We start from the raw sequence: 27509 nt of genomic DNA, 5'->3' as shown, positions 1-27509 counted from the left end.
AACTTGAACTTTAAGTGGTACTCGTCATAGTCATTTTTAGTCACAAAATTAGTTTATCTCCAATAATAATATTAGTATTTATTTGCTTATAATGTATATATTTGATTTTAAATTATTTAATATTCGACTGTGTTTGAAATTAACGTTTTTAAATGCTTCAAGTTCGGAGTTATACATTTTTTTATAATTATATATAAGTTACTTTAGATTTTAAACGAATCTTGTATTTTAAATTTCAACTACTTTGTTAATTTAATTTAAGTTAGTTTTTAGTTTTTGTGCCCTAGTGTTTAGCACATAGCTTGGCTACTAAGTTATCGTTTAATAAGATTCCTTTCTATATTTATTAGAATATATTTATATAATTAGTTTATGTATATTTGTTCTATATATGCCTCATGCAAAAGCCGACAACTTTGTTGATATAACTCGTCAAATTTTAGAGTATTTCGAATTACTTATGCTTCTAGAAAGAAAGAGAGCTACGAGAGGCACAAAAGCTTAGCTTAGGCTGCGCTACACAAAATATTTAATTTCGATTTAAATTTAAAATTATTTTTTGTTCTTTTTGGTATTTCTTTTGGTAACTGAAGTTCTTGATATAACACGCATGTGTTTGTTTTAAGCTTATAGTAGATTGTCTTTTCTCATAGTTAAACAGTAGTTAATTAGCAGCTAAATTTCAGTTAGGTACTAAAGTTTCTACACGAAGATAATACATACATATGTACTATACATATATATATATATATATATATATACATATATATATATATATTATCCCATCTATAGTTAGACTTTGGAAAGCTAGACTTCTGGCGCAGTTAAGAGCAATAAATTTAGTTTATTTTTAGACTAAACCTAAACTTTCTTTTAGCTTTAACTTATTGCTATGCAATTAGTTTTGCCTTTTATTTTCCTTTCTTTTTATTATGGTACATTGAGACTCTATGCCGTTTATATGTATGCATATATTCGGGTAATATATGCTAGAAATCGTTTATAATTCATATAATTTATACACACACATACAGCTAATTGAAAGGTGCCAAATAAGAAATACGCTCATAAGTATGCTATGATATTTCTGAATGTTCGAAAGTAATGAAAAGTGCTTAGAATATATATATGTATATATGTATTTATATACTAAATTGTCCATGCCAACTTGCTTAAACGCATATTTCGATTTGCTTATAATGCAGGGGCCAACATTACAATCGAATAACGTTTAAAACTCTCAACCGAAACGTAGTATCCTTCATCTAATTGCTGAGTGTGACTAAAAAGAAAGATAAAGTTTTGATAGAGCGAGACAGAGAGAGAGAGAGAGAGTGAGAAGGCGCTGAAGATCAGTTAATTAAAGAGCATGTGTATATCTATAACTTTATGTGATAACATTGAGATGTTTGCTCAATTGTATTAATATATTTTTTATGCTTAATTAAATACTTGAATCTGAATCTGAATCTTGAGAATTTGAAAATTTGTCAAATAGTTCGCAAAATTGAAAATATGTATATGTGAAGCGCATGACTGTGTTAGGCAAAAAGTTTTTGTTAAGTTTCGAGCAGGGAAAGAGACAGAGAGAGCGCGAGAAAGAGAGAGAGAGAGAGAAAAGCGTTGGGTAATGGTATATAAAATAAAAGTTTTTATTGCATACTTTTCATCGTTTTTTCTTCTTCCATATTTTTAATTTTAATTTCTTTTGTTTTGGCTTTGAGTTTCAGTTCCAACGTGGAGCAAATGTTTAACAATGATTGATAATTGTTGCTATAACTAAATGAATATGTCGTGTATGTTAACTTAGTGTACTCGTGAGTGCCTAACAATTAGTCAAAGATTTAAATAAGCAATAAATAAAAGCTTAAGACAACAAATTATTGCTTACGTTTAGCATAGATAACAATTATGATACGACTAACCAAAAACAAATGAAAAAAAAAAATATGATGAAGTCTTTTTTAATAAACAAATAATATCAACTGACGACACAACTCGCTGGTTCCGTTTTCGTTTCCGTTTCCGTTTCCTGTTCCTAACAGCTGCTTATGGGCTGACAATGTATTCGGGATTGACATAGGAGAAGCCAACAAATTCCGATTGATCAAGATTCATCATAAACACCTTATCCGTGGGCGTCAAGTCTGTTTTCTCTGATGTGAATTGCTTATCAAAATTGGACACATCCTTGCGGTGTTTCTGTGCGGCAGGACATAATGGTCAGTAAAGGATTTTTTTTATTTATACGATAAATTACTTACAATTTTTGGCTTGAACGGCGGCTGCACCTCACGATTTTCTATCTTCTCCCAGTCGATGCGCCGGAAAAATGGATGCAAACGCACATCCTCCTCGCCGGAGGCGCCGCAACCTAAACGCTTGTTGGGCTGCTTGGTCAAGAACTGCAGCAAGGAGAAGGTAAGTAAATAAATAAATTAAGCTTTGCACAACTTACGCCCTTGCACGCCTCCTTGGCCTCCTTGCTGAGACTCTTGGGATAGGATACATTATGATCGGTTATGGCCGCAAACAGCTCCTCCTCATCCTCGCCATCGAAGGGCGGCTGACCCACCAGCATCTCATAGAGAAGCACACCATAGGCCCACCAATCAACAGACTTGCCATACGGCTGATAGAGTATTATCTGTGAATAGACCCAATTTAGATAGGTTCCTTAAATTCTGCTGTTTAACCCTGACCTCTGGCGCTATGTAGTCCGGTGTGCCGCAGAATGTTTTGGTCGTCTTCTCGCCCATAATGTTCTCCTTGCACATGCCAAAGTCGGCGATTTTGACATGCCCATCGGCATCCAGGAGCACATTGTCCAGCTTCAGATCCCGATACAAAATGCCCTTGGCATGCAGAAAGAATAGCCCTGCCGCAATTTCCGCAGCATAAAATCTGACCGCGACCAAAAGAAGGTATAAGATAATAAGATGATATAAGATATCTTCTGAATTGGCTGCCAAATGCCTAACAACTTACACGGCGACTGGCTCCTTGAACTTTCCAAATTGTTGTATTTGAAACATTAAATCGCCGCCGTTCACATACTCCATGACAAAGAAAAGGCGATCCTGTGCGGGTAGAAACTATGTTAGTTAATCAATTTAAATGATTACGTATACGCACCATGGTCTGAAAGCAGGAATGCAGCTGGACAAGAAACGGCGGCTTCTCGCCCAGCGCCAGCACACGCTTCTCAATCATGGTGCACTCGACATCGTCGTCCTGTATAATCACATCCTTTTTGAGTATCTTAATTGCATACAGCTCCTCGCTGCCCTTGCGCTCCGCTAGCAGCACCTGCACATGCACATGCCACAAAAGTTTCACAAGTTCAACTTTAATTCGGGTCAAATGGTGCCAATTTACCTTGCCAAAGGAGCCCTTGCCCAGCACTTTAATAAAATTAAAGTCTGTGGCACGTATCATGTCCTTTTTGGACTGTGAATGTGTGTGTGTATCGCAGCGCATCATCGGCTGCTTCCGCTGCGACGGCTTCTGCTTCAGCTTAAGCAAATCCTGCTGATCATCCGCACAGGGCACATTGTAATATTCGCCCTCGTCCTGTGTCAGCAGCTTGAACCAACCGTTGGTGGGATTCTTGATAATCTCCGATATGCCAAACGACAAGGCGCCCATAAAATCATTGCGTGAGGTGCGATCCCAGTCCCACACCTCGATCAATATACGTCGATCCTTGTCCTCCGGCTTGAGATCGCTGCAAAAATGGAGATTTTGAGTGCCGCAAAAGAAAACTTCCAGACAATCTATTTATCCTACTAGCTAATGGTCTCATTCCACACGGGATTGAGGCACGCCTTAATGGTGCGCGTCTTCTTCTTGGACTGATCCTTGTCATCGGGTATCAGCTTGACCTTCACATACGGATCGCTCAGTCCATTGGGGTCCATGGGTATGAGATTGCGCCCCTCCTTGACTGCAATCATAAACGTGACCATAAGAATTTTTATATGTATTTTCTGCAACAGTCAGCCAGCAGCTGGCAAATTGTGCAAGCGCAAAATTCTATAAAATATGCCAACGCATTATCCTGGCCCATTGTTATTGTTCACGTGCTGCTTCGCTTCTTTCACCTCCTGCCTGTCGTCTCCTATGCCGCCTGCTTCAGTCTGCTTCAGCTGGCTTAACATATTTTTATCACGCTTTTGTTTAGCAACTGCATTTTAGTATTCATTATGTGGCATATTGTGTGGAGAGTTTTCTTCATAATGAATTAATGCAAATCATAAGCAATTTGCCAGCGCCTCATCTGAGGGACAAAAGCAGCCGCAGGGCAATACCAGGCTTGAATACTAAACAATTTCTGTCCAGATTTCGAATTTTAAGAGTACAGGATAGAAAATAAATCTAAATCTTGCTTGAGTTTTGCTCTTTAAGGCGCCGGAGCAGGGAAAATGAAGTGTTGGAAAATTATAAGAAATATCAAAATCCCAGTAGGAATTTTTTAGATGCGCTTAAAATAGATTTCTTGAATTTAGCTATGTTTACAGTAATTTGTGTTTTTTTTTGGAAAATATGTGAAAATAACAAAATCAATAGAGCCTAATATAGATTTCTCGAAATAAGCTCTGTTTGCAGTTACAAGTATAGTGTTGGAAAGTACGTAAATATAACAAAATTAAGAGGGCCTAAAACAAATGTCTCGAATTCAGCCAAGCTTACAAGAAACACGCATGATGATAGAAAATATGTGATAATAACAAAATGAAAAGGGCCTGTTTCAAGTATAGTATTGGAAAATATAACGAAATCAACAGGCCTAAAATCGAGTTCTCAAATTTAGCTATGCTAACACGATACACATATAGTGTTGGAAAATATGTAAAAATAACAAAATCAGTAGGTCTTAAAACTGTTTTCTCGAACCAACCTGTGTTCACAGTTACAAGTAAAGTGTTGTAAAATATGTGAAAATAACAAAATCACCAGTTTATAAAATGAAATAGATGAAAAACGGGGATTTCTCGCACTAAAGTCCAGACTTAGTGTTGAAAAACGTGTTACAAATGGAAATATTATTGTTTAGTACTCTAAATCTGAAATTAAGACGTGTAACATGTAAACCAAGTCAGAATTATAATACTTCACAGTTGCCGTTGGAAGGAGACAGTCAGAATTTTAACATTTTAGGCATCTTGTTAGTGAAAAAAACTTTTCAACTGCTTTCCATAATTTTTTACTGTATTTTTTTTTTATCTTCTCGTTCGTAAACTTCTGCGTGAGGTGGAGGCTTATTGTAAACTTGGTGAGCGCCGCAATTGGTTAAAACTTAAGCGCTTTACAGTCGTATTTTAGCTAGGGAGGTGGAGTGAAGTGTGGCTGGGGGTTTCGCCAACAAGTTGGCAACAACTTAAGAGCTTGGTCGTAATACGCTTAGAATTGGGTGCATTACTCGTACTTACTGTGCACGGTGAGCAGATGCTCTTTGACATTTATCTCGAGATATATGCGTCCCCGTCGCTCCGTATGATCGCAGCCGCACAAGCTGGGCACGTTCTCCTTGCAGCGTGCATGAACGTTCATATCGCATGCTAAATAATGTTGAATGAATATGTTTTCGTTGCCAGGTCGTAGGTCACGTAGTGGAATAAAGATAAGTCGCTTGTTAGTGGCCACTTGGCAAACATTGAAATAGATGGTCAGCTCGGGCGGGAGAAATATACAGAGAATAGATTGAAAGTGATTTCTTTAGCTGTTGGCGGTGCTACAGGAATAGCAACAGGAGGCAGATATACACGCACAGACACACACGCATACACAAATATATACACACACGCGCACAGGACACGCGACAGGGCACGCATATAAAGTGAGTTTTGATATAGCTCAAGTACTTACCCCACAATCCATAAGCCCATTGAATACGAAAGTGAGGAAAAAAAATGTATCCTCGGCATGCCGAAGCCTGGAATACCCTTGCGAAAGATTTTGTATATAAGGCATATAAATACGAGACACTAGAAGCTAGAAGCAGACAGACAGATACATATATCTAGATTCACTTGCTAATATTGGTAAATATGCCTACTTCTTAGCTACAAATATGTCTACTTCACGACAAAACTAATATACCCGCTGCAAGGAAAATAAATAAAAAATTGTCGCCTACTTCGTCGGTACGTTGGGAAACATCTGCGCCCGGTTATCAATCAGCGCGGCAATCCAATAAACTCATCCGCTTCTTTTTGCCAAATGCCAAATGCGTTGCCTGCTATCCTTTTGCCACGCCCACAGAGAACGCCACTTGTGCAATACAAAATCAACGTCAATTTGTGTTGTCGACTGCAATCGCAATCAATTTGGCAGCGGCAAAAACGGGCCAACGGGGAAAAAACTGTTGCATAGTTTGGGGCGCACATGTTGCAGGCATATGCACAGGATATACATATACACAGGCCAGAGTTGCCCAGCAGGGTTGCACTGGGCAGTACTCTAAATGCATTCGATTGGAAATTATTGCAAATGGAATTTTAATTCATTTTGCACTGGAGACGCATGTGTTCAATTCGTATATAGAATTTTAAAAATTCCCTGAAACATGGAGCAGCCAAACAGGAGAGGCAGGTTTTTTGAGTGAGCTAAGCGGAATATTAAGTTGGCATATTTTTAAGGAATTTTCGGAAGTATTAGTTAAACGAACAGTTCTTTAAACTCATCTGATTTCGGTAAGTGCTAATAATTCCTTATTATTTTCTTATATGCCTCAAGCTATTTATTCGAAGAAGCCTCAAGATATTTATTCAAAGAAGGCTCAAGCCTAACTAGGAATTTAACTGTTTCATAAACTTTAAGCCATGTAAATATTTATTTACTATTTATTAACATTTAACTAACAAAAATATAGCCCATATATATATATAGATATATATATAGGCCCAGGAAAACATTTCATAAAAATAAATTTCAGCTCTTTTCGTGTTTGGATTAATCTACTAACTAATCGATAACATTGATACTATACTAATCGATAGCATCGTTGTAGCGATAAATCAAAATCAAAGCTGCAATTTATAAAAACGGAAAATGCATATAAAAAAAGGGAATTCAAAAATAAAAATAATAAAACCCAGCTTATATAGTTGCTCTTAGTCTAAATTGTTTTACAGGATATCTGCGAGTCAATAACATCACTATCCACCCTCTAAACCTGCTCATGATGTTAACTGTAATTGACCAACCCATCGCTCATTATCATCATGTTCATCCGCATATATCGCTATGATTGTCAGGCCTTTCGGTCCTGGGGCGCTGCATCATTGGCTGATTTCATGGCATTTTCTCGCTTTTGTTGTTGTTGGTGTGTTTTTATTTTTATTTTCTTTTCGCTTTCTTTTGCCGCTTTTGCTCATGTGTAAAATTACTTCGGACACCGCTCACAGCCCACACCCGCTGCGAAAAGTATGCGCCATTGGGCGCCTGCATCGACGTCATTTGGCTGTTGAGGCGCACGTGGCGTATACGTATTTTCATTTTCATTTTCATTTTTTTTCTGTTGTGAAACTTTCGCTTGTTGCTTGCGCCGCATGGAAAAAGTAATCATTTTTTGATGTCCACAAGCTTACTAGGGCGTTGGGGCGTGGCAGGCTGGTCAGTTGGGCAGTCTGTGTGTTGTGTTTAATGAAAATATGAAAGAGTTGTTTTTTTCGTCTTCCTTGCGGCACACAACAAAAAACACAACGTCAAATAACAAAAAGGAAATATAAAAAGGTTTTCCCTTAGCGTGCCACATTTCGTGGAGCAAAAAGAACAACAACAACAACAAGTGTGGGTGTGTTTGTGTGTGTGGCCCAGTTTTGCGTGTGCCCCTTTTTTGCGTAAAATTATTTATTTATATAGCCTCATATGCTGGCTTACTATATATTTTAAATACCCTATAAGTGCATCTAAATTGGAGGATTGCATTTCTGGCTGAAGCATGCAACACTTTGAGCTATGTAAAAAATATATGTACTATAAAAGTGCACAAAATTTCTACTTCAATTCGGCTTAGTTGACAATTTGCTGCCGTAGCTCACGTAGCTACTAACTTTTTACAGGGTATGCTGTTATTAGGTTTATGCCTAAAAGACTTATTTTCCTTGTTATTGCATATTTGGGCAGCAGTTTTTTGTGGGCCTTCCGATGAGTTTAAAGTTGGCCGCTTTGCTGGTCTGAAAAACAGGCCAAATAATCTTGTTTCCGCAAATATTCCATAGTTGTTTTAGGTATCAACGTAATTTGTAGCTTTGCCAGTCCATAAGGATTATAGCATAAATTTGAAACCCCTCTGCAAGTCTTTCAATATCCTGAACGCGTAGTTCAGGTCAATTTTAATCTAAGTCTTTTTTAATATTTTATGCTACTTTGTTCATGCTCTAAATTAATTTAGCTTATAAATTTTCTTCTATTCCTAAAACAAGACTCTTTCAATAGTCAAATTTTTGACCAGAAGGAAACTTTTAATTGAATTCTAATCTTAATTGATAAAAATTGATATCTTAAAACCTTGATAATGTTTACTGCATAAATGACCCGTAAAGTTCCAGAGCTCGGCAAAAATATTCTAGCCAGATTTCAAACTCTTATTTACTTGTCAAAGCCTTGTCAATTGTCTTATGTGAGTTGCTTTGGGACGTCGTGTGCTTTTCAGTTTGTTTGATTAACCAATTTTCCAATCGCTTGTAATAATTCAATTATTGTGATATCTTTTTGTTTGTGAAAATATCCTGTGTGGGAACCATGTGAAATATGCTCAATAATTCAGAAGCACAAATGAGGCAAACCAAAAACACAATTGCAATAGAATTGTAAACGTTATAAAGCTGGGTGAAATAACACACATGCACACACACACACACACACACACGCACATATGCACAAAATTGGCGCTCGATAATGACAGTCACACACACAGACACACACACACGCACTTCCGGCAACGGCTGCGGCTTATTGTTGGAGAATTTTCTGTTGCCACATTTACATTTCCATTTGCAATCTGTTTGCTTGGGACTGTTTTCAATGCGTGTGTGCGAGTGTGTATGTGTGTGTGTGTGTGTGTGGAGTGGAGTGGTCTGTTTATCTATTGTTATTGTTGCTGTTGTTGTCGCTGTGGTTCTACTTGTTTGCCTGGCCGAGGCAATGAGGCGTAAGTAAATTATTTGTTTGCCAAGGGGCCATGCCGGATATTAAGGCAACAATTTGCGCTGTCTAACAAATGATTTGGAAAATTGTGTAGTTTTATCTTCTTTCTTTTTCTTTGTTGTTGTTTTTTGCGGCAAACCAAAAATTATTCAAAACAAAAGGACAACAAAACTAAGTAATATAATTAACATTCAAATGCCGCAATTTGCAATGCGGCGTTAAAACAAATATTGTTGATATGATTAGCGGGCAATGCGAATTCTCGCAGGCAGCTGTAAATTCTAGTGGCAACAACAAAAACAATTTACAACAAGCTGCTAAGGTGCAAACAAACATTAGAAAGGGGCGTGGCACGGTGCAAGGGCGGCAACGTGTCAACAACAAGCGCAATGGCGACAACAACAATAGCATCAACAGAAACTCAAGTGCGTCACATCCACACACACAATACACACAGCGAACACAATACATACACACAAGCACACACAGAACGTGGCAAGTGCGCACTTGAGTCGGAACAAAGCGCAGCTAATTGTAAATTGCAACAATCCAAAAATGCGAACTCAACCAACAGACGAGACGTTTGCTTAGATGCTAAAAGAGATTCTAGCCTAGAGATGAGCGCGTGACACGAAAGTGCACGTTAAGGCATCACAATGCAGCTTTAAAATTAATAAGCGAAAAATGATACAATAAAAAAATAAATAAACCAAAAGCACAAATATTTCCAAAAAATAATAAAATTAATAATGAAATATAATATTACTAATAAAAAACGTATTTTCATAAAACTATGCTGAAATAAATTCAAAATTATTGTTTTAGTATTTAAAAACAAATAAAAATTAAAATAACATACGAAAAAATTAAAAAAAAAGTTTCAGATTTGATAATTTTTGTTTAAGTGGAACAAATTCTTTTGGCTTATAAAAAAGAAAATATAATAATAACTAAAGCAATCAATTTAAAATAAATAAACCTAATATTATCAAATCTTTTTGATATCAAATTAACTTAAATAAATTTAAAATAGGAAAAGCAAAAATTTGTTTCTTCAAATAACATGCAAAAAAACCTAAAAAATAAATATATTTCAAAACTAAAAACAATAAAATAAATATATGCTGAAAAATAAAAACGATAATAATTAAAAAATAAATAAGTCAAAGAAACCAATTGTCAACAAATCATTAAAAAATTCCAATTATAAAGATAAACCAAGGCCTAATAAAAAATGAAACGAACAAATAGTTGCTTAAAATAAAAAAAGAAATAATTTATATAAGTTTAATTTAATTTTTTAAATTAACTTAAATGTCTTTAAACTTTTAAAAATTAAATTAAATTGTTTATTATTAATTTGCTTTAATTATAATTTAATTTATAAAAAAAAAATTGGTATAATAAAATCAGTTATTTTTAATTAATTTTACTATTTAATTTTTAATCTTAGTTTAAGAAAATGTTTGTTCGTTATTTTGTTCAAATAATTTTTCGTAGCACGCGCGCATCTCTACTCAACAAACTCACACACACATACGCACACACACACAAAAAGAGAGAGAGAGAGTGTCTCCGTTCGGACACACAGTTGGACATTACCTCGACACTTGAGACCCTTGTGCGTGATGCCGTGCAAGAGCGAGCCGCAATGATCGCAAAACATCGGCGATAGGAAGGCAACGTTGTGCCATTTGTGTGGCATCTGGTGTGCCTGAGAATTGGAACAGTTGGAGAGAGCTAATGGAAAATTAACGCAGGTTTTTCGCTATGAATGCGTACATTAACTCTAAAGCAATGCATAAATTACGATTAACAAACCACTAACAGCCAAAAATAAAAAGAAAACATCACGAGTTTAAAGAAAAACGTAGATGACTTTTAAAATAAACGCTAGAATAATTCAGTTCATTTTCCGCATGTTAAAAAAGACAAACACCAAAGCAAAAATGTTATAAATATAGAGAGATGGGAGTATGGAAGAGCTGGAGCATGGAAGAGTTGGTATGGCTGGTTATGGATATCGGTTGTTGGTTTTTAGTGGGTTATGGGTTTTTGTGCTTGTGGAGCTGGCTAATGTGCTGTGCAAACGTACAACGTACACATGGAACAGGGTGCAAATGGTTTCCAAAAAGAGAAAAACAGCGACTTGTTCAGTTGCATATCAAAAGGTTCCAAAAAATTCGTGTTAACAGTTTAGTTTTTACGCCCAAAACAAAAGAGTTTCGCCAAACAAGTGGACAGCTCTGTTGTGCTTAGCCAAGCTTAGTATACGTTTTAATAGCCTTTTGTTTTTCTGCTCCATTGCGTACATAAATAACAATTTATATTTTCTCCGTGTTTTTTTATTCCTTTTTTGCCCGCCTCTGTCGAAGGCTGAAACCCACAAATGCCAAACAACAGACAATTGTTGCCTAATCCGTTCTAAGAAGCAGCAGCCACATAAACAAATGGCACACACACTCACAGGCAGCCGCACACACACATACACACACAGCACAGCACATTTTAATGTGCACAGAAAGACGATGTCAGACACACACACACACAGAGGAGAAAAGCCTGCTTATACCCTGTAGTACCGTTGGTAATAGATACTATGTACTATAGAGTACTCAGTTCATGAGGTTGGGAAGAGCTTTTTGAAGCAAGTAAAGCACTACAGGAACTGCTTATACCCTGTGCTCGCTTTAGAAGTGGGTATACTCACTAAAGGGAAAATTTACTGAAAACTTGTTCCATTGAGCATGAGTTCCTAAGGTACCTAGAAAACGAGCTGTATATTCTATTATATTTACAATATAACAATGGAAATGACTGCTTATACCCTACAGCTACTGTGCAGAGCGGGTATATTCTGCTTGGGCAGCGAACTGACACCTCACTCCATAAATCATGTTTCTAAAAAAGTTTCCATATAATTATCTACAGAGTATCTTATACATACAAAGGATATATACAGTTACTGGCAAGATTGGTAACCCGTTTTGAAAAGAGTTACGAGTCTCTTATAGGAGATCTACAAATAGGGAAAGAACTCTGCTAAGGCACTGCAACTTGTTATCGAAGTTCCTTAAATAGCCTTCGAGTTTGTGAAAATACCCAGCCAAGTTGCCGCACTTTCAGAGCATTGACAGGGTATCTGTTCGTGTGTAACTCAAACATGTGACTGAATCTTATTATTTTGAACTGGCAATGTCAGTGCCTTGAACTCATCAGCCCCAAAGAAGCACACACGTGTTTTGTTGTGTTGCCTGTTTTTGTTGATTTTTTTTTGTGTATCGTTGTTTTTTCTTCTTTTTCTTTCAAGGCGGCTTCTTAAAAGTGGGCAAGGACATTTGATATTATTATGCGCATGCATGAGCATCAAGGAGCGCATTTTTGGACCATTTGTTGTTGTCTGTGAGTCTTACAGGGCTCAACAGCTTGCAGCAATGCTCAGTCGAGTATCTCGCTGGCTCGACAAACAAAATGGAGCCGATCCAAGTGCAAAGCTCAAAGCGCAAAAGCACACACACCCACAAACACACACAGACGACCGCAACGAGGGGTCTGCTTGGTGTGTGTGTGTGTGTGTGAGTGGGTGTGTGTGTGTGGGTGTGTGTGTGGGTGTGTGCTATGGCTGTCCTTGCTGCGGCTGGCAGGGCCGCACACACAAAAAAGTGTTGCATACTTTGGCGGGCGCCCAAGGCTGTGCGTCTGTATAGTTTTTAGCGTGTATTTGCTTTTGCATTAAATGCATTTGTATGCGAGTTGTTTGAAGGTAAAGCTCAATTGCCAATGGCTCTGCTGCCAACCTTGGCTATAAAGTTGCTCCACAGCGACAGGTGGCATTAGATGCCACTTTGGTTCTAAAAGGAAGTTGTACGCTTTAATAGCAGTTCGTCATTTTGGCTAAAACGTACAGTTGCATAAAGTTAAAGTACATAAGTGCTGTTTGGGAATAGAGCAAACAGAGAGAAGGTGAGAAAGAAAAATGCGCCCAACAACATTTTTCCATTAGAATTCCCAAATGGTTTTTGGCCAAAAATGTGTGTTAAGGCTTTGCTGGAGTTGGAGGAGGATTATCCAAATATATACTCAAACTATTTTAAAATCTATCTTAAGAATCAGCTTATTAGTTATAATAAGCTTTACGCTCATGTCCTAGTTTTATATATTCATTTATTCAATTAATTAGGCTGAAGAATGCTTCGTTTACTTTAACAAACTATCTCGGCAGACGTTAAAAGTTGATTTAACTCGTAATATTTTAGTATTTTATGCTCGTAAACACGTGCTATTATTTATGTATTTGGGTTATGCCGGAAATAAGCCAAATTATCAGCTCGCAACATGCCTGATTATGTGGCATCAACTGTGCTGAGCCCTCATTTAGTTATTTATTGCATGTTGCACGGGTCACTTTTCAGTTGCGTCACGTAGGCCTCACACACGACTTGCTGTCATATTTAGCACAATTTCGTATTTTTATTTTCTTTATTTTTTAGATAACAGGTCAGTGGGCGGGGCATATTATAGCTGCTCGTTTGCCACGTGCCAGGCGTTTTTTTTTCCAAAGTAAAATAAAATAAATTTATTTGCAACAATATATCACGCGTTGTTTTTTTTTTTGACATTTTCTGTTGTCACTTCACAAATTTGCCACCTGTTTATTGCGCGCCTCTGACTGCCACACGCACAAGGTGTGTCCCCCCCTGTCCGCTCCCGTCTGCTGTTCCTGTGGTCTATCCTGCCTATCGCCCGCTTTATATCTTTGCCTACCAGCAATTTTCCAACTCCAGTTTTGAGCAGTAATTCAAGGATGCTACGCAGCATACACACACTTTTAAATCCACACACACATATATAAGTATGCGCATATTAAGAGTTGATGTCCTAATAACATGGCCGAAAGTCTTTGGCGTAGTGTTGGGATTGCATTTATAAATTGCCATGTCATTTATTATGACAGCGCGCATGATAAGGGGCGTGTCAGTGTTATAAGCATGCCACACACATACACACACTGGCACACAAACACACTCGCACACGGCTCAGTTGGCAGATGAGGCAAAACCAATCAAGCAAATCAAACAGCGTAGTGCAAACTAGATTCGTTTTCAATTTCCGCTCAGCAAACGTACAAAAATTAACACACACACACTCAGGTGAGTGTGTAGCCAATAAAATGCACAAATTTACCTGGCCCCAAACAATGGGCATGATTTTTCATAGCTGTAGCCCAAACTTTTGGCACCTGCATTCAATTTGATTAAATTGGCAAATGATTGCGAAATAGCAAACTTGGCAACAAATACCATAAGAAAGTTCAAAAGCAGATGGGCTAAGGTAGCCGAAATTTAAATACCCTTGCAGGAATGCAAGTGTATATATAAGCACCTTCGGATAACGATCTGATCCCAAGCAAGATCTGACTAATTGATATAAGCCTGATTTGCCAAGATCTTATTATTGCCCAGCCATCTTTATGATAACTAGAAGAGTTTAAACAGTTTATGTGAGGAAAAAAGAGGAAAAAGTAAAGAGAAAATTGACTCAATGATGCTTTTAAATGCAAAATAAATATGATATTCGGACACTTCGCGATTTCTTTGATATTATTTTTAATTTTATTATTTTTTTATCATATTATTCATATTTGATTATTTTATTTGTTTTCCAATTATTTCTTTTTTATCGTTTTCAGTAGTTATCTATATTTTATAATTGATATTTTTCATTAATTCTTTATATATTGTTTTTCATTAATTTGATTTATATAATATTTATGTTCATTTCATTTACTTATTTATTTATTATTTATTTAATTTTCATTTATTTATTTATTTTATTTTTACTTCGTTTATTTATTTTTTGTTCAAATTTTTTTTTTATTTATGTTGTTTTTAAATTTATTTATTTATTATTCTTCGTTAATTTTATTTATTTTATTTTTTTTTCACATGTTTTTCATTTATTTATTATTTTTCATTTTATTTAATATTTCATTTATTTATTAAATATTTTTTTATCTTATCGAATACTCGTCTCTTTTAATGCGTCACACATTTCGTGACAAAATCGTATTACCTACCCGCAGTTGTTAGGCGTGTACAAATAGAAAAAAAAGATAGAAAGAAGAATAAAAGCAAGGACCAACAGGTGCTGGGCATTGGACCGTTGATAAATTGATTGCTATATTTATCAAACTGTCGCCTTTCTGTCTGTCGTAATAAAATATATATTTGATCCGATTTGCAACAACAATGCCACAAATCGTACAACTTGCAGGGCGTCAATTCAGAAACTTCGCCCTCAAAGCGGTTGTCAACGCGCTTGTCTGCAATCACAGGAGCAATTCAAATGCTCACAAAGGCAACACTTGAGCACTTGGATTCTATTACAGCAACACACACTCACACCCACACACACCCACACACACACACGCACACCCACGTTACCTTTGTTGTGGGGTTGGGCTCGATTGATAAAATTGCGCGCATTGTTAGCTGCCGTCTTTGGGACCGGGAAGCCGCATAGTTGCCTTTCTCTTTTCACCGAATTATCGAGCACGTGTCGCAAATGTAGTTAAATTTATGATGTGAAGTGCCATACAATTTGCATAGCTTCCAGGCATCCCAACACACACACCCACACACACACGCACACACAACCATAATTTCCGCTTATATTTCTATCGCGTTGATTAACAGAAGAAGAAATACACACCCTGCGCCCCCGCTAAATAGTTGCCATGACATCTTTAAGTTTCTTTCACAGTTTTTCCTCATCGATTTTCCCGCAGCCCCAGTACCCCAGTAGCCTAGTAGCACCAGCAAATCGAGCACTTAAGAGCTCTGCCATATTGCAAACCTCAAGTTTGAGTAGACTGAGTGCACACACACTCACACACACACACACACACACACTCACACACAATACCTAACACGAGGGCACTTGCCAAGGTTCCAACAGCATTTGACTTTGGCTGCGCAAATTATCATTAGTAGACTGTTTGGGGTCTAGAAGTGCTCTCCTATTGTTTTGGGTGGCTCTCAATTGTTAGTTAGCAGAACAGGTAACGTTTATTGGCACTTTAGTGGCAAACCCTCTTTAACATCAAAAGCGTTTTCAGCAACTGGGCAATGCACTTAATTCTCCAGAGAATTTCATTTTACAATGTTTGGCAAAAGTGTTTCAGTCAAGGTTTCAAACGTGTTTTGCAACGAATTCAATTCGAGCCTGAACATATTTTTTACTATGAACCGTCGATCCTTAACTTTATTTCGAACATCCAAAGCGCTTGATAAAACTTGTACGAATGAAGATAAAAGAGATAGAGAGAGAGAAAGAGAGATCGCGCCGAGAGAACACACTTAAAGGCAGCCCATTCAAAAAACTTTAGTTATTTCCCTCGGGCCACACACACATACACGCACATAGCTGTGTGGCACCCATTCCCTACCTCACCCACCCACACACATCTAAAAGCTGCCACAGACAAAGCACAATTGTTGTTGAGCTCTCTGAAAAGTTTTCGTTGAAACATTGCATTTATGCGGCCGAAAGTGCATTAAATATTTGCACAGCAACAAAAGTAACAGAGGAAGCAGTAGTAGCAGCAGCAGCAGCAGCAGAATCTGCAGCTGCCCCCTCGGGGAAAGTAACCTCATTATGCGCCATGTTTGCCAGAATTTTGCATATTTTCATAATGCCTTCAACGGATTCTGCTTAGCTTTTATCAGCTGCATAGCCGAGGGCCCGCATGCAGCCGCACAAACATTGAAATTTTAATTATATTACGGCTCAAAAACTCTATACAATTTAGATATAAGTATCGTATCCTATACAGCTTGTACATTGTCCTGTGCATAATTATGCAAATGAATTGCCTGCTAGCAGCGGGCATGAGGGGAGGGGGAATGGGGGGGGGGAGCTACAAGCTCTGGACACGTGCCAGCAGACAAAAAACAAAAACTTTGCTAACTGCAAACAATTACCACAAATTTACACACACACACACACAGAAAGTAGTTGGGTCGGGCTGGGCTTTAAAAATTTGATAGATATATACATGGGTAGTTGGGATTAGGCATTATATGTAAAACAGTAAAGCTATACACAAATCTGTACAATATTCTAAATAATAAACTTTTAAGTCTGCAAGCTACTTAATTTAGGGCACAAATTATTTTAAAATATATATGTGCATACACACACACACACACATACCCACACGCGCACACACACACACACATAGAGGGGGAAAGGTAAAGAGTAGAGAGTTTAAAAGGTTTGCAAGCAATTAGCGACAGCTCTAAAGGCCTAACAGCTAGTTAACAGCGCGTTAACAGCGCATTAACAGAGCGGAAACTTAGCGATAGGATAGGTTAGAAAAGAGCAGCAAAGATTAAGAGAAAGTGAGAGAGAGTGAGAGAGTTGGAAACGGGTATTTAGATAGGTTAGACTGGGGTCTTGACTTTACCTGAACATTTGAGACCCTGATGGTAAATGCCATAGAGTAGAGAACCACAATGATCACAGAACGTGGGTCCTGCGTATGTAAATGGTTCGAAATGGTGCTGAGTTTTTGGTGAGTCCTTCAATATTTTGTTTGTTTGTTTTGTTTATCAATTTTAATGCATGTAACGTGCCACAGTTTGGAGTAGTTTTTTAATATTTGTTTTTTGGTGAGCGATGTGATTTTGATAGATAATTTTTTGTTTGGTACATGAAAATACAAAGTACAATTTATGGTAAATAAACAGAGAGCACGATGACAATAAAACATTGCTGAATGGACAATAAGCACAACTAACTTAAGGTCTAAATTGTGGTTAGTATTAAATATTTGTTGCTTTTTCTTATGTTTTTTTAAATTGCATTCTACGTATTTTATTAAGTTGCTTAACTTAACCAAAAGCTTTAATTATTTGTATGCAAACTTTCAACATTTTCATGTGCGAGTTAAAATTTCAAACTTTTAAGAGTTTCCTTGAGTTCGAATTTATTTTGTGAATTTATTTTTAACTTTTTTCACTTAATTTTTACTCATTTAATTTTTATTTAACACATTTTAAATTCCATCTTTTTCTTAAGTTATTTTTTTCTAAGAACTAAAAACTTTCAAACATATTCAATTTTACTTCTATCCCATGTTTGCTACAGTCAAACTTCATTGCAATTAAATAAACCTCATGTTAAGTAACTCTTAAACGTCATTGAAATTATATAAACCTCATGTTAAATCACCTTCAAACTTTATTGCAATTATATAAACCTAATGTTAAATAACCTTTAAACTTCATTGCAATTAAATAAACCTTATGCTAAATCCCGTTTAAAATTAGCTCAGCTGCACTTACTGTATTTCATTTTTTCTGCTGTCATATAGAGTTAATATTTGTATCATTAACATAAATAAACTCAGCCATGAGTTCATCTAAAATGTCGCTATTCTCAACGTCGTGACATCTACTTCGAGTTGTGGCTCTGCGCTTGTGACAAGTTTTAGCCGGGTCAGCAGGAGCTGTGCACAAATATGAAATTCATGGTATGCTAAAAAGTCTAAATGACATTTTGGTAAGCCAACAACCAAGCAGCTGACAGGAGCTTCAGGAGCCGAGCCATGACGGTTGAGTCGGGAATTTATTATATTTTTTTTTAACCCAAACCCTGAAATGACAGTTAAATTTGACAGTGCAACAAAACAAAATACCAAAAAGCGCAAGATGGATAAAAAATGTATTTACTCGCTTTAGGAATATAAGTTTATAAAAGAATTTGGGATACGCACACATGAAAATGCTGTACAAAAGCAAACAACTTAAAGCTAAAACCTAGTAATTAAGTTAAGCTTGGGTTAAGTAGAGTGTTTTATATGGCGGCACTTACGGAATCAATGCCCTTATCCTTGCCGGGACATATGAAGGTGACGTATTCATGGCAACGCTTATGCACCACATAAGAGCAGACTGCAACGAGTAAAAAGTTATGTATAGCTCTCTCTTATGATTTGTAATCGCACGTTCATTTACATACCTTGACACTGGAATCCTTGTTTGCCAAAGCCCCTGCAAAATGCCAATGCGAAATTAGTTAGAAATTTGTTAAATTACACGCAAAATGCGGCGCCTGCTAATTTGCTCTAATTGAATTGCTGGTGTTTGACTCTTGTGTGTGCGTGTGTTGGTGTGTGTTTGTGTGTGTGTGTGTGTGTGTGAGAGGGTGTGTGTGTTAAGCACTTTGCATAAATATTTAATTTGCCCGCACAGCAAATACTTATTAATCAATATGCTAATTTTTGCCAGGCACTTGCCAGTCGCCAGCCATAAAATTCAATCAATATAATTAATATAGAAAAGCAAATGGGTTGCTTTACAGGTTAAAGGTCAAGCTTTCCAGCCAAACAGACAGACAGAGACAGTTGCTTGGTGCTTTTGTTAGCTGCTTTTGCAACAATACAATATATATATACATTTTTATTTGAAAAGTTAAACAATCTTTACTTATGTATTTTTTTTTATATATTTAATTATTTTTCTTAATTTTTTTACATTTGCTACGGAGCCTTTTTATTTATTGCCTGTGTTTTTGATTTACTTTAACAATTTCATAATCCAATATCCGCGGCAATTTAATTAATATTGAACTGAAAATTGGCGTTCAATTTAATTATTTTGCCAAGTATTTGCAACTGTCAATTAAATATTAATCAAGTTTGTAAAAAATGTTCAGTTTAACATGTGAGATTAAAAATGGACAACAAAAATTAATGTTCGATATAGGCATACAATTCGGTATGTAGCCTTTTCTATAGTATACACAGATCAAGAGTATGTAACTGTTTGAAAAACACCTCCCGTTTAAAAATTAAAAATTGTTAGAACACGCATTTTTTGAAGCTTAGTCTTGGACTTTGGGATTTACGGACATTTTAATGTCATATTTATGCACCGAAAATTTCATACAGTTCGCATAGTAAGCACGGAAGTTATTCAAGACTGAATTTCTTATAGAGTGGTGCTTAAGGAATAAGAAGCAGAACCACAGCGTAAACTTCGCACCAAGCGGTGTGCGTGTGTGAGTGTGTCTTTGTACATGTATGTGTAGAAGAAAACAGCTGAGCGCTGCGTTCTGGGTATCTACTCGTCTTGCAGGCCCGAGTAGACCACTAACAGTTCTTCTTCCCACTTGTCACTGCGCCTGCAGGCTTGTGTGTGTGTGCTTTACTTATTTGTGTTGGCCACTTTTAAGCTTAAGCACAACGTCCCTGGGTCCAGTTAGCTGAGCTGGTTCGCTTGTAAAGGGGCTTATGTGCCGGGCGTCGGCAAAGAGTGCCCGCATTAGTTAGGCATATTCCATAAGCCATAAATGCCTTGACCACAAGCCGCTTATCGACTGAACCCAGGCCTTAACCCGACCCCCTGCAGCCCCACCCGCTAGCCAGCAAACAGATTGCATATATGTGGCATATACCAAAGTATAAATTTATAAACTGTGTATATCGCATGCCCATTTTTTCTATTGCCGCTGTGTCCAGCAATTTGCATTCTTATGCACTGGGAGCGGGTACTTTAGGTTCAGCCCGGAACATATGAATATATATATATATATATATATATATATATATATATATATAAACCACCCATATGTAAAATTGGCTATAAATATGGATTTTGTAAGATATGCCACGACATGCCACAAGCGTATTTATACTTCGTATTGGCGCTGTAAAGTTTATTCTTGGAAATTTTAGTTGCACAAACAATTAATAGAAAAATGTGTTTTAAACATTATTTTAAACGAATTAAAAAATGTAAATATTGCGGCTTCGTGGCAATTGACATTATCCGATTAGCCCAAAATGACAATTACACAACACAATTTCATAGCTTGATTCCCGAGGCGCATTTTTCAGTTTACATTTTAATTAATTTCTATTTTAGTTTAATTACGAGTCGTTTGTTTGCTCATTTCAAATGTTTATCAATGCGACAGTTTATCATTTGTTCATTTGTCAGTTGGTTTTTGTTTGCGCATCAAATGAAGTGGAAAAGCAATTTCCACGCGCCGCGCCTGCAGTTACGCTACATTTTTTTTTGATCAGCAGTTGCCTTGCCTGGTTTTCCCGCTGCCGCGCATTTTTGTTTTTCCTGCATTTTTCAATTTTTAATTAAGCGCATTTCTGCAGCACGCAAACAAAAAGAAAACAACAACAAAAATGTGCGGCAAACAAAAAGAAAAAAAATAAAGCGAAAAAAAAGAAGAAAATTGTTTGCAATGCGAGTTAATTTAACACGCAAGCAAAAACGTTAAAGTGCACGCTAGAGATTTAAGATTGAGTTAAAAAGTTACGCAGATAAAACTTTACGAACTCGTGACTTGCATTTCAAAATAATCAAATGATTTAGAGCTTAAAAAATAAAAACAGGAAATTATGAAAACTTATGAATTTATGAGCAACAAAAAAAGCTTTTTCTTATTGACTGTCTTAAAGCTTTCAAAGCTCTTGATCGAAAAAGAAATTTGTGGAACTGTAACGGAATTAGAAGAAAAGACATTGAGAAAAACATTCCAATAAAAAAAATGTACATTTAGATTAATACTTAAACATAAATATATATTAAGAAAATATCTTTTGAAGGAAAAGCCCCTTGGGAAAAGCTTTATAAGTCCTTAAACGCTGCCACAGCTTCAGAATGAAAGCTTTTACCTTAACAAAAGCTTCATACTTTGCAACAAAAGATCGAACACTGCACACGTTGCAAAAATATCGAAAGCTGTGATATCAATCGCAGCTTTATACTGTACAAAACTCTATTAAAAGATTCAATTAGCTTTTGATCAGAAGCTCTGAGCTTAACGATGTATTTCATAATATTTTTACTAATTTAAATATGCTAACTATTAACATGACTCAAGCCGAAATTCATATTTTTAAATGCTCTTAATGTTTTTTTTTTTTTGATATTCGATACCCAGTTTTATCAGAGAACTTGTTTGAAACAAGAATAAAACTGTAATATAAAATTGAGGAAAATGCATTGAAGCTCTTCCTTTCCAATAGATACATTTTTATATACATTTTCTAAATATTTTACATAAATATATAATATAAAAATTCTTTCATTTAAAACATAAATATTGATTAAAACTAAAAAATGATAAAAGATTGAACCCGAACGTCGGCTCGACATCTCGACATCTTAAAGCTCTTCATTTATTCAAATGCTGTTGTCTGTTTCTCATTTATCGAAAAATTCCGTGCTTTCAGCTCATGTCATTACAGTTTGTTGTGCACAATCAATAACTGTGATAAAAGCTTTTGCTTCCTTTTTGACATTTGCGTTATTTATATTACTCATGCATCAAATTTTCATTTGAAATATTATTTTGCTTATCGCAGATAAAACCTTACAATTTATGAATTTGCTTTTAAATTTCACAGATGCAGTCGCTATCGGGAAAATTGCTGCAAACATTTTCATAAACAAATTGTTAGCAAACACTTTCGTTATCTGATTTGGTCAAAACATAAAACAGCCAACCGTCTCAACCTGCTGAGCCATAAAAAATCGTGTTAACCTGAGTGCATTTAGATGGGAATGTATCTTGAGTGTATCAAAAGTAAAAAACAGCGTGCGGGCAATGAGAGTTGATATATTTTTAATACCCTGCATTACATTTATGAGAAAGGATGTATAGTTGCCGAGATTATGTTTGTGTTGTAGAGGTAGGCTATTGCGATCCATAAGAACTGAAAGATTCTCTCCTATTGGAGATATAGCCTTGTTTATATATACACATACTTATTGCCATCTTTAAGCCATAAAATTGTATCATATTTCCTCTCCTTTTTTTAGTTATAGCCTTAATATTGGGTATAATGCCATCTTTGAGCCAACTAAATTTAATTTAAGTCGGAGAATAAATATGGACATTGTATAAAAATGTGTTTTTCATGTCTGAGAAACGAAGCTGAGCAGCGGCTTGCGTCGTGCGTGTATTTATATAAAGAAATAAGTGTGACCGCATGCTGCAGCAGCTTGAAGCTGGTTACAGGGTATCTATGAATCAGTCATCAGTCGAACCATTACGTTTTTTTTTTTCATTTTTGTTGTTTTCTCGGCTCTGTTATGCAAATTTCGTGGCATAAACACGGCGGCAATTTTCACTTGATACACCCAAAACAGTTAGCCACCTGGGGACGCACAGGCAACTGCCGCTACCCCCTGCGCCTACTCCCTAGTCGCACCTGGCTTGCCTGCTGTGGCGCCTCATTTGGTTGCTTTGGCTACGTGCCTGCAACGCTTTGTGTGACGTGTGCACCCAAGGAGCCAACACTATTAATTAAATAGCCGAAACGGGCCCCGAAACGAGTCGCGAGTCGAAAATTGTAACTCAAATTGTTAATTAGCTGCTTATGGCCAAAAGAGGCGTACGCAATTTGGCCCATAGAACGGGCGACAATAGGCGGCAACAACAGCATCTACGCATCTGTAAGTATCGCCAAATGTATCTTTCAGCTCGTCGTTGTTGTCGCTTTTGTTGTCTCCGTTTCACATGGCTCAGTTGCGTTTCGGGTCTGGCTTCTTTTTGGTCATAGTCAGATCGTTGAGCCGCATTTTAAGCAGCAATTAATTTAATTATTGGCTAAATGTTTTATGGCAATTAGCTAAGAGGCAGCGACACGCCTCAAATGCTGGGCGACACACAGCTTCCCATGGACTTGTTGACATGTGCCCAGCTCTTCGGGAGTCCAACAGCAATTTCCCAATTAATTGTCTTGTCATTTTCATTGTGTGGCTTTTAACTGTCAGCGCAATGATTAGGCCTTTGACATTTGAAAGCATTTTCGCAGCAAATTGTGTATTTTAAATTTGAATTAATTAAACTGAGAGCCGAACTCTTGACAAACTTTTACCAAAGTTGTCGCCAAACTATGAATATTGTTTTCAATTCATTTAATTTTAATTAATTAGCCAAATATTTAAATATGCATTTTTCAATCAATTAGTTTTCCTTTTTGGGTAGTGGCAGGCTCTGAGAAATCCATGAACATGTAATATTTAAATTAAAAGCCCCAGAAACAAGGTGACAAATAAAATCAAGGCAAAAGCTTAATAGACAGAGCTTTAGATCGCAGGCTTTTATGTCAATGGAAACTGTTCAGCTTATAACAGGATCGACAATTTTTATATCAAAAACCAAGCAATTGTTTAATTATACGAATTCATGATATAATTTTAGTCTATAGATAATGCTCTTTAAGATCTTTTAAAGATGCTTTTTTGTATATTCCAATACCAGACCCATACTTAAAAGTTAAGATATTGATATATCTGAATGCGAATTATGCCCCTCAACTAGCAATACCAAATGCGTGTGATTAACTGTATGATATATATATATATATCGTAAGAAATACCTACAACCATGCGTATCCCGATTGATAGCCGCTGTAAGAACAAAACAATAATATTTTCATATAGAGTTGAGTGGCATCTTATTGGTTCACTGGCGCACTACGCAAATATTTGCTAAGGTTTTGCGGTACCAACACGCTCAAAGCGGGGCGTCGAGAAATTATTATTATGGGCTGGCAGGGGAACTGAAACCTAATGCGCATGAGATTGGTTCATAATCCACAAGCCGAACGGAAAGGAAAGTAGGTAAGCAGGAAGAGCCACAGGAAAGGTAACAGGAACCGAAACTGGAGCTGGAGTTGACCGAAAAATTTGTATTTCTTGTGTTTATTTTGTATGCATAACAATGGATTAGGCAAGATTTTGAGAACGAGCTTTACCTAAATTAAATATTACACAGGCAGGGCAGACTAAAAGTTGTTGTGCCTTAAAACGTTTTTATACGCTTGCAGTGGGTATAACTATTTGGCCATAAAATATGTAAAGCATGTGGAAGATGTCAGCAGAGCATATATAATATTGAACAAAATCAATAACTGAGTTGACATATGCGTTCATATATTCAAACGAGTCCCTTAGCAAAGAGGATGAAACTAAGCATAGATTAGGCTTTTTGCTGCAGGCAGTATATAGTTGGAAGGTAGCTGGTTCGAGTCGCTATATGCTATATATATGAAATAATATCAGCATTTATGAGCTTTCAAATCCACATTGTGTCAACATCGGCCAACTGTATTATATAGGATCTTCTGTAGCATCGAAAATAAAGTTTAGAAATATTTGGCATATTTGGTAGAGCATTCAATCTTCGGCGATTTGATATCAATTATTCTCTTTTGCTGAGCTTTTCAACTGGATTCCATTGCAATGTCATTAGCTTGGCTTTAATGTGTGGCTGTTTTTGTTGTAGTTGCTGCCATTCGCTGCTCTGTCGATAGACAAAATATCGATTGACGTAGGCTGCTTAGTTATGTCGCCGATTTTGCTGCCGCGGCGTAGACCCACAAGTGCGAACGCGTGTCGCGTGTACCGCATAAAACATAAATTCGAAAGAATATAACCCGGTACACATTTATTTTAAAACAAGCAATAGCAAAAGCCGAACAAGCTTTCAAATCTGCAATGTTTTAGTTTAGGCTAAGCGTCTCTTTAAAGGAAAATTCTGGGCTCTATCTGTTTTTTTTTTTGGGATTTTAGCGATAGTATATATGTCAATATATATGTTATAATGAAATGTAGAGAGCTACAGAATTTCCCAGTCAAGTTTGGAAACAAAGATTTTTGCTAACACTTCAACTTATTTTCAGAATTTTGGATTTAAAATAATATATACTAAATTTTTTTTTTTTATATTATTTTTACAAAAAAGTCCTATAGATTAAGGTTTTGTGCTGTTTTAGAAAATAAATTCAATACAATAATACTCAGTATAATAATACTGAATATTCAATATAGTGTTTAATCTGCTATGAAAGGAAAACTGAGAAATGCCATTGCGCTAATTTCTCTCCCAATTCGCAAAATCTTAACGTATGTATGTCTATAGTCTTAAAGTCTTTTAAGAAGAGTTAACTTTTTGATTGTTTTACCGACTTTTATTAATGAATCACAAATAGTTTTAAAAATGCAGTTAAGAAACTTAACCATATTGAGCTCTTGTTGTGTTTAATTTGTTTATTAATAATAGATATATAGAAAATTTTCAGAACATTGACAAGTTTTTAACTTTAGTCTCAAAATAAACACAAGTCTCTAAGTTAAACGGGTTAAGTTAAAAATTTTGTTTGTTTTTAATTATTTTCATAGAAAAGCTTTCTAGTGTACTTTTATATGAAATTTATATATAGTATATATTTAGCTGACTCGAGGTCCAAGGTTTAGTTTATTAAAAACAAAAATGAAAAAACAATTTTGTTAAATTTATATTTTTCCGTTATATAATAAAACAATCCTTTTTTAGTTATGTTTTAACAAACTAAACCCCGACTTTGAGCCAGATACATAAAGATTTCGAAAATGGAAAGGTCGCTTAAAACAACATAGAAATGCAGATTTATATATATGTATTGTTAGGAGCAAAGTTTAAATAGGGTTTTAAAATTATTTAGAAAGCTTTTATATCAAATAATAGAAACTTTGAGCTCTTACCCCTTTGATTCAAAGACTTGAATTTATTTAGAGATTAAAATGAAAAAATTTCCAATTTTGTTGAACATTTTCGTAATATTTGAAGCGTTTCTATACTGAAACAGCATAAAAAATAACTTTTTTCAAGCTTTCTAAGCTGATCTCGCTTAGCTTTATTTGTAAGCATTGATGCTAAAACCAGTTGGGAATTTCAAGAATAGCGATAAGTGAAGCATTTCTACGTTAGCTTATCTATTTCGCAACATGCCCAACTACAGTTTTAATTACTTAAAGCTTACCAGATGAAATCCTTGCAGTGGGAACAGAACGTGGGCTGCTTGAAAAAGCGTGCGATAAAGCAATGATCCTTGACATTGAAGACATTCTTCTTCTTGAGGGCTCCTTTGCGCAGACGCGACTTCATTTTGTTTTCGCCCACGGCCTCGCCCTCCGCACCCTGGCCCTGGCTCTGTTGGTCGCCATTGTTGTCGCTGCTGTTCTCTGACATACTTTGTTTGCTTCAGTTGTTGTTGGCTTTGTTGTTGCTGCTGTTGCTATTGTTGTTGTTGTTGTTGCTTAGTTGTTGCACTTTACAAATTGGTGGTTTAATTTATTGTTGTTTTGGTTGTCTTGTGGTTGTTGTTCTTTTTGTTGTTGCTTCATTTGATACACTTTCAGCTCTGTCTGGCTTCTTTTGCTGTTACGTTTTCTTTCTTCTTTTATTGTTAAGTATTTATTTGGCTTTAGTTATTTAGTTGTTGTTGCTGTTTTTCTTCTTTTTAATTATTGATTTTAAAATGACGGCCAAATTTGAAAGCC

The 27509-nt window shown here is 36.2% G+C and overlaps 1 protein-coding gene across 4 annotated transcripts; it reads right to left on the bottom strand.

Annotated features, from left to right (window-relative positions):
- Positions 1-302: 302 nt before the first annotated feature.
- Pkc53E (Protein C kinase 53E) lies at positions 303-27509 on the bottom strand. 4 transcript variants are annotated; one of them, XM_064679837.1, is made up of 15 exons: positions 26990-27509; positions 24570-24596; positions 19177-19208; positions 19030-19109; positions 10756-10867; positions 5433-5561; positions 3790-3946; positions 3379-3727; positions 3136-3309; positions 2989-3080; positions 2703-2904; positions 2459-2647; positions 2265-2405; positions 1991-2202; positions 303-1282 (listed from the first exon to the last, which is right to left on the bottom strand). In XM_064679837.1, exons 1-14 carry the CDS (start codon positions 27196-27198, stop codon positions 2050-2052), a joined length of 2046 nt encoding a protein of 681 aa, XP_064535907.1. In that variant the 5' UTR covers positions 27199-27509; the 3' UTR covers positions 303-1282; positions 1991-2049. The 4 variants fall into 4 exon arrangements, with proteins under 4 accessions (XP_064535907.1, XP_064535906.1, XP_064535909.1 ...); XM_064679836.1 differs by lacking the exon at positions 10756-10867 and adding an exon at positions 17621-17735 and having other exon boundaries at positions 26990-27505; XM_064679839.1 differs by lacking the exon at positions 24570-24596 and having other exon boundaries at positions 26990-27505.

The sequence above is a fragment of the Drosophila montana genome, unplaced genomic scaffold (assembly GCF_035044405.1).
Source record: "Drosophila montana isolate Dmon_TW-CO22-7 unplaced genomic scaffold, ASM3504440v1 contig_2081_1, whole genome shotgun sequence".
Classification (NCBI taxonomy): domain Eukaryota; kingdom Metazoa; phylum Arthropoda; class Insecta; order Diptera; family Drosophilidae; genus Drosophila; species Drosophila montana.
The sequence above is the reverse complement of the archived record's forward strand: the minus strand, read 5'-3'. Positions and strand labels throughout refer to the sequence as shown.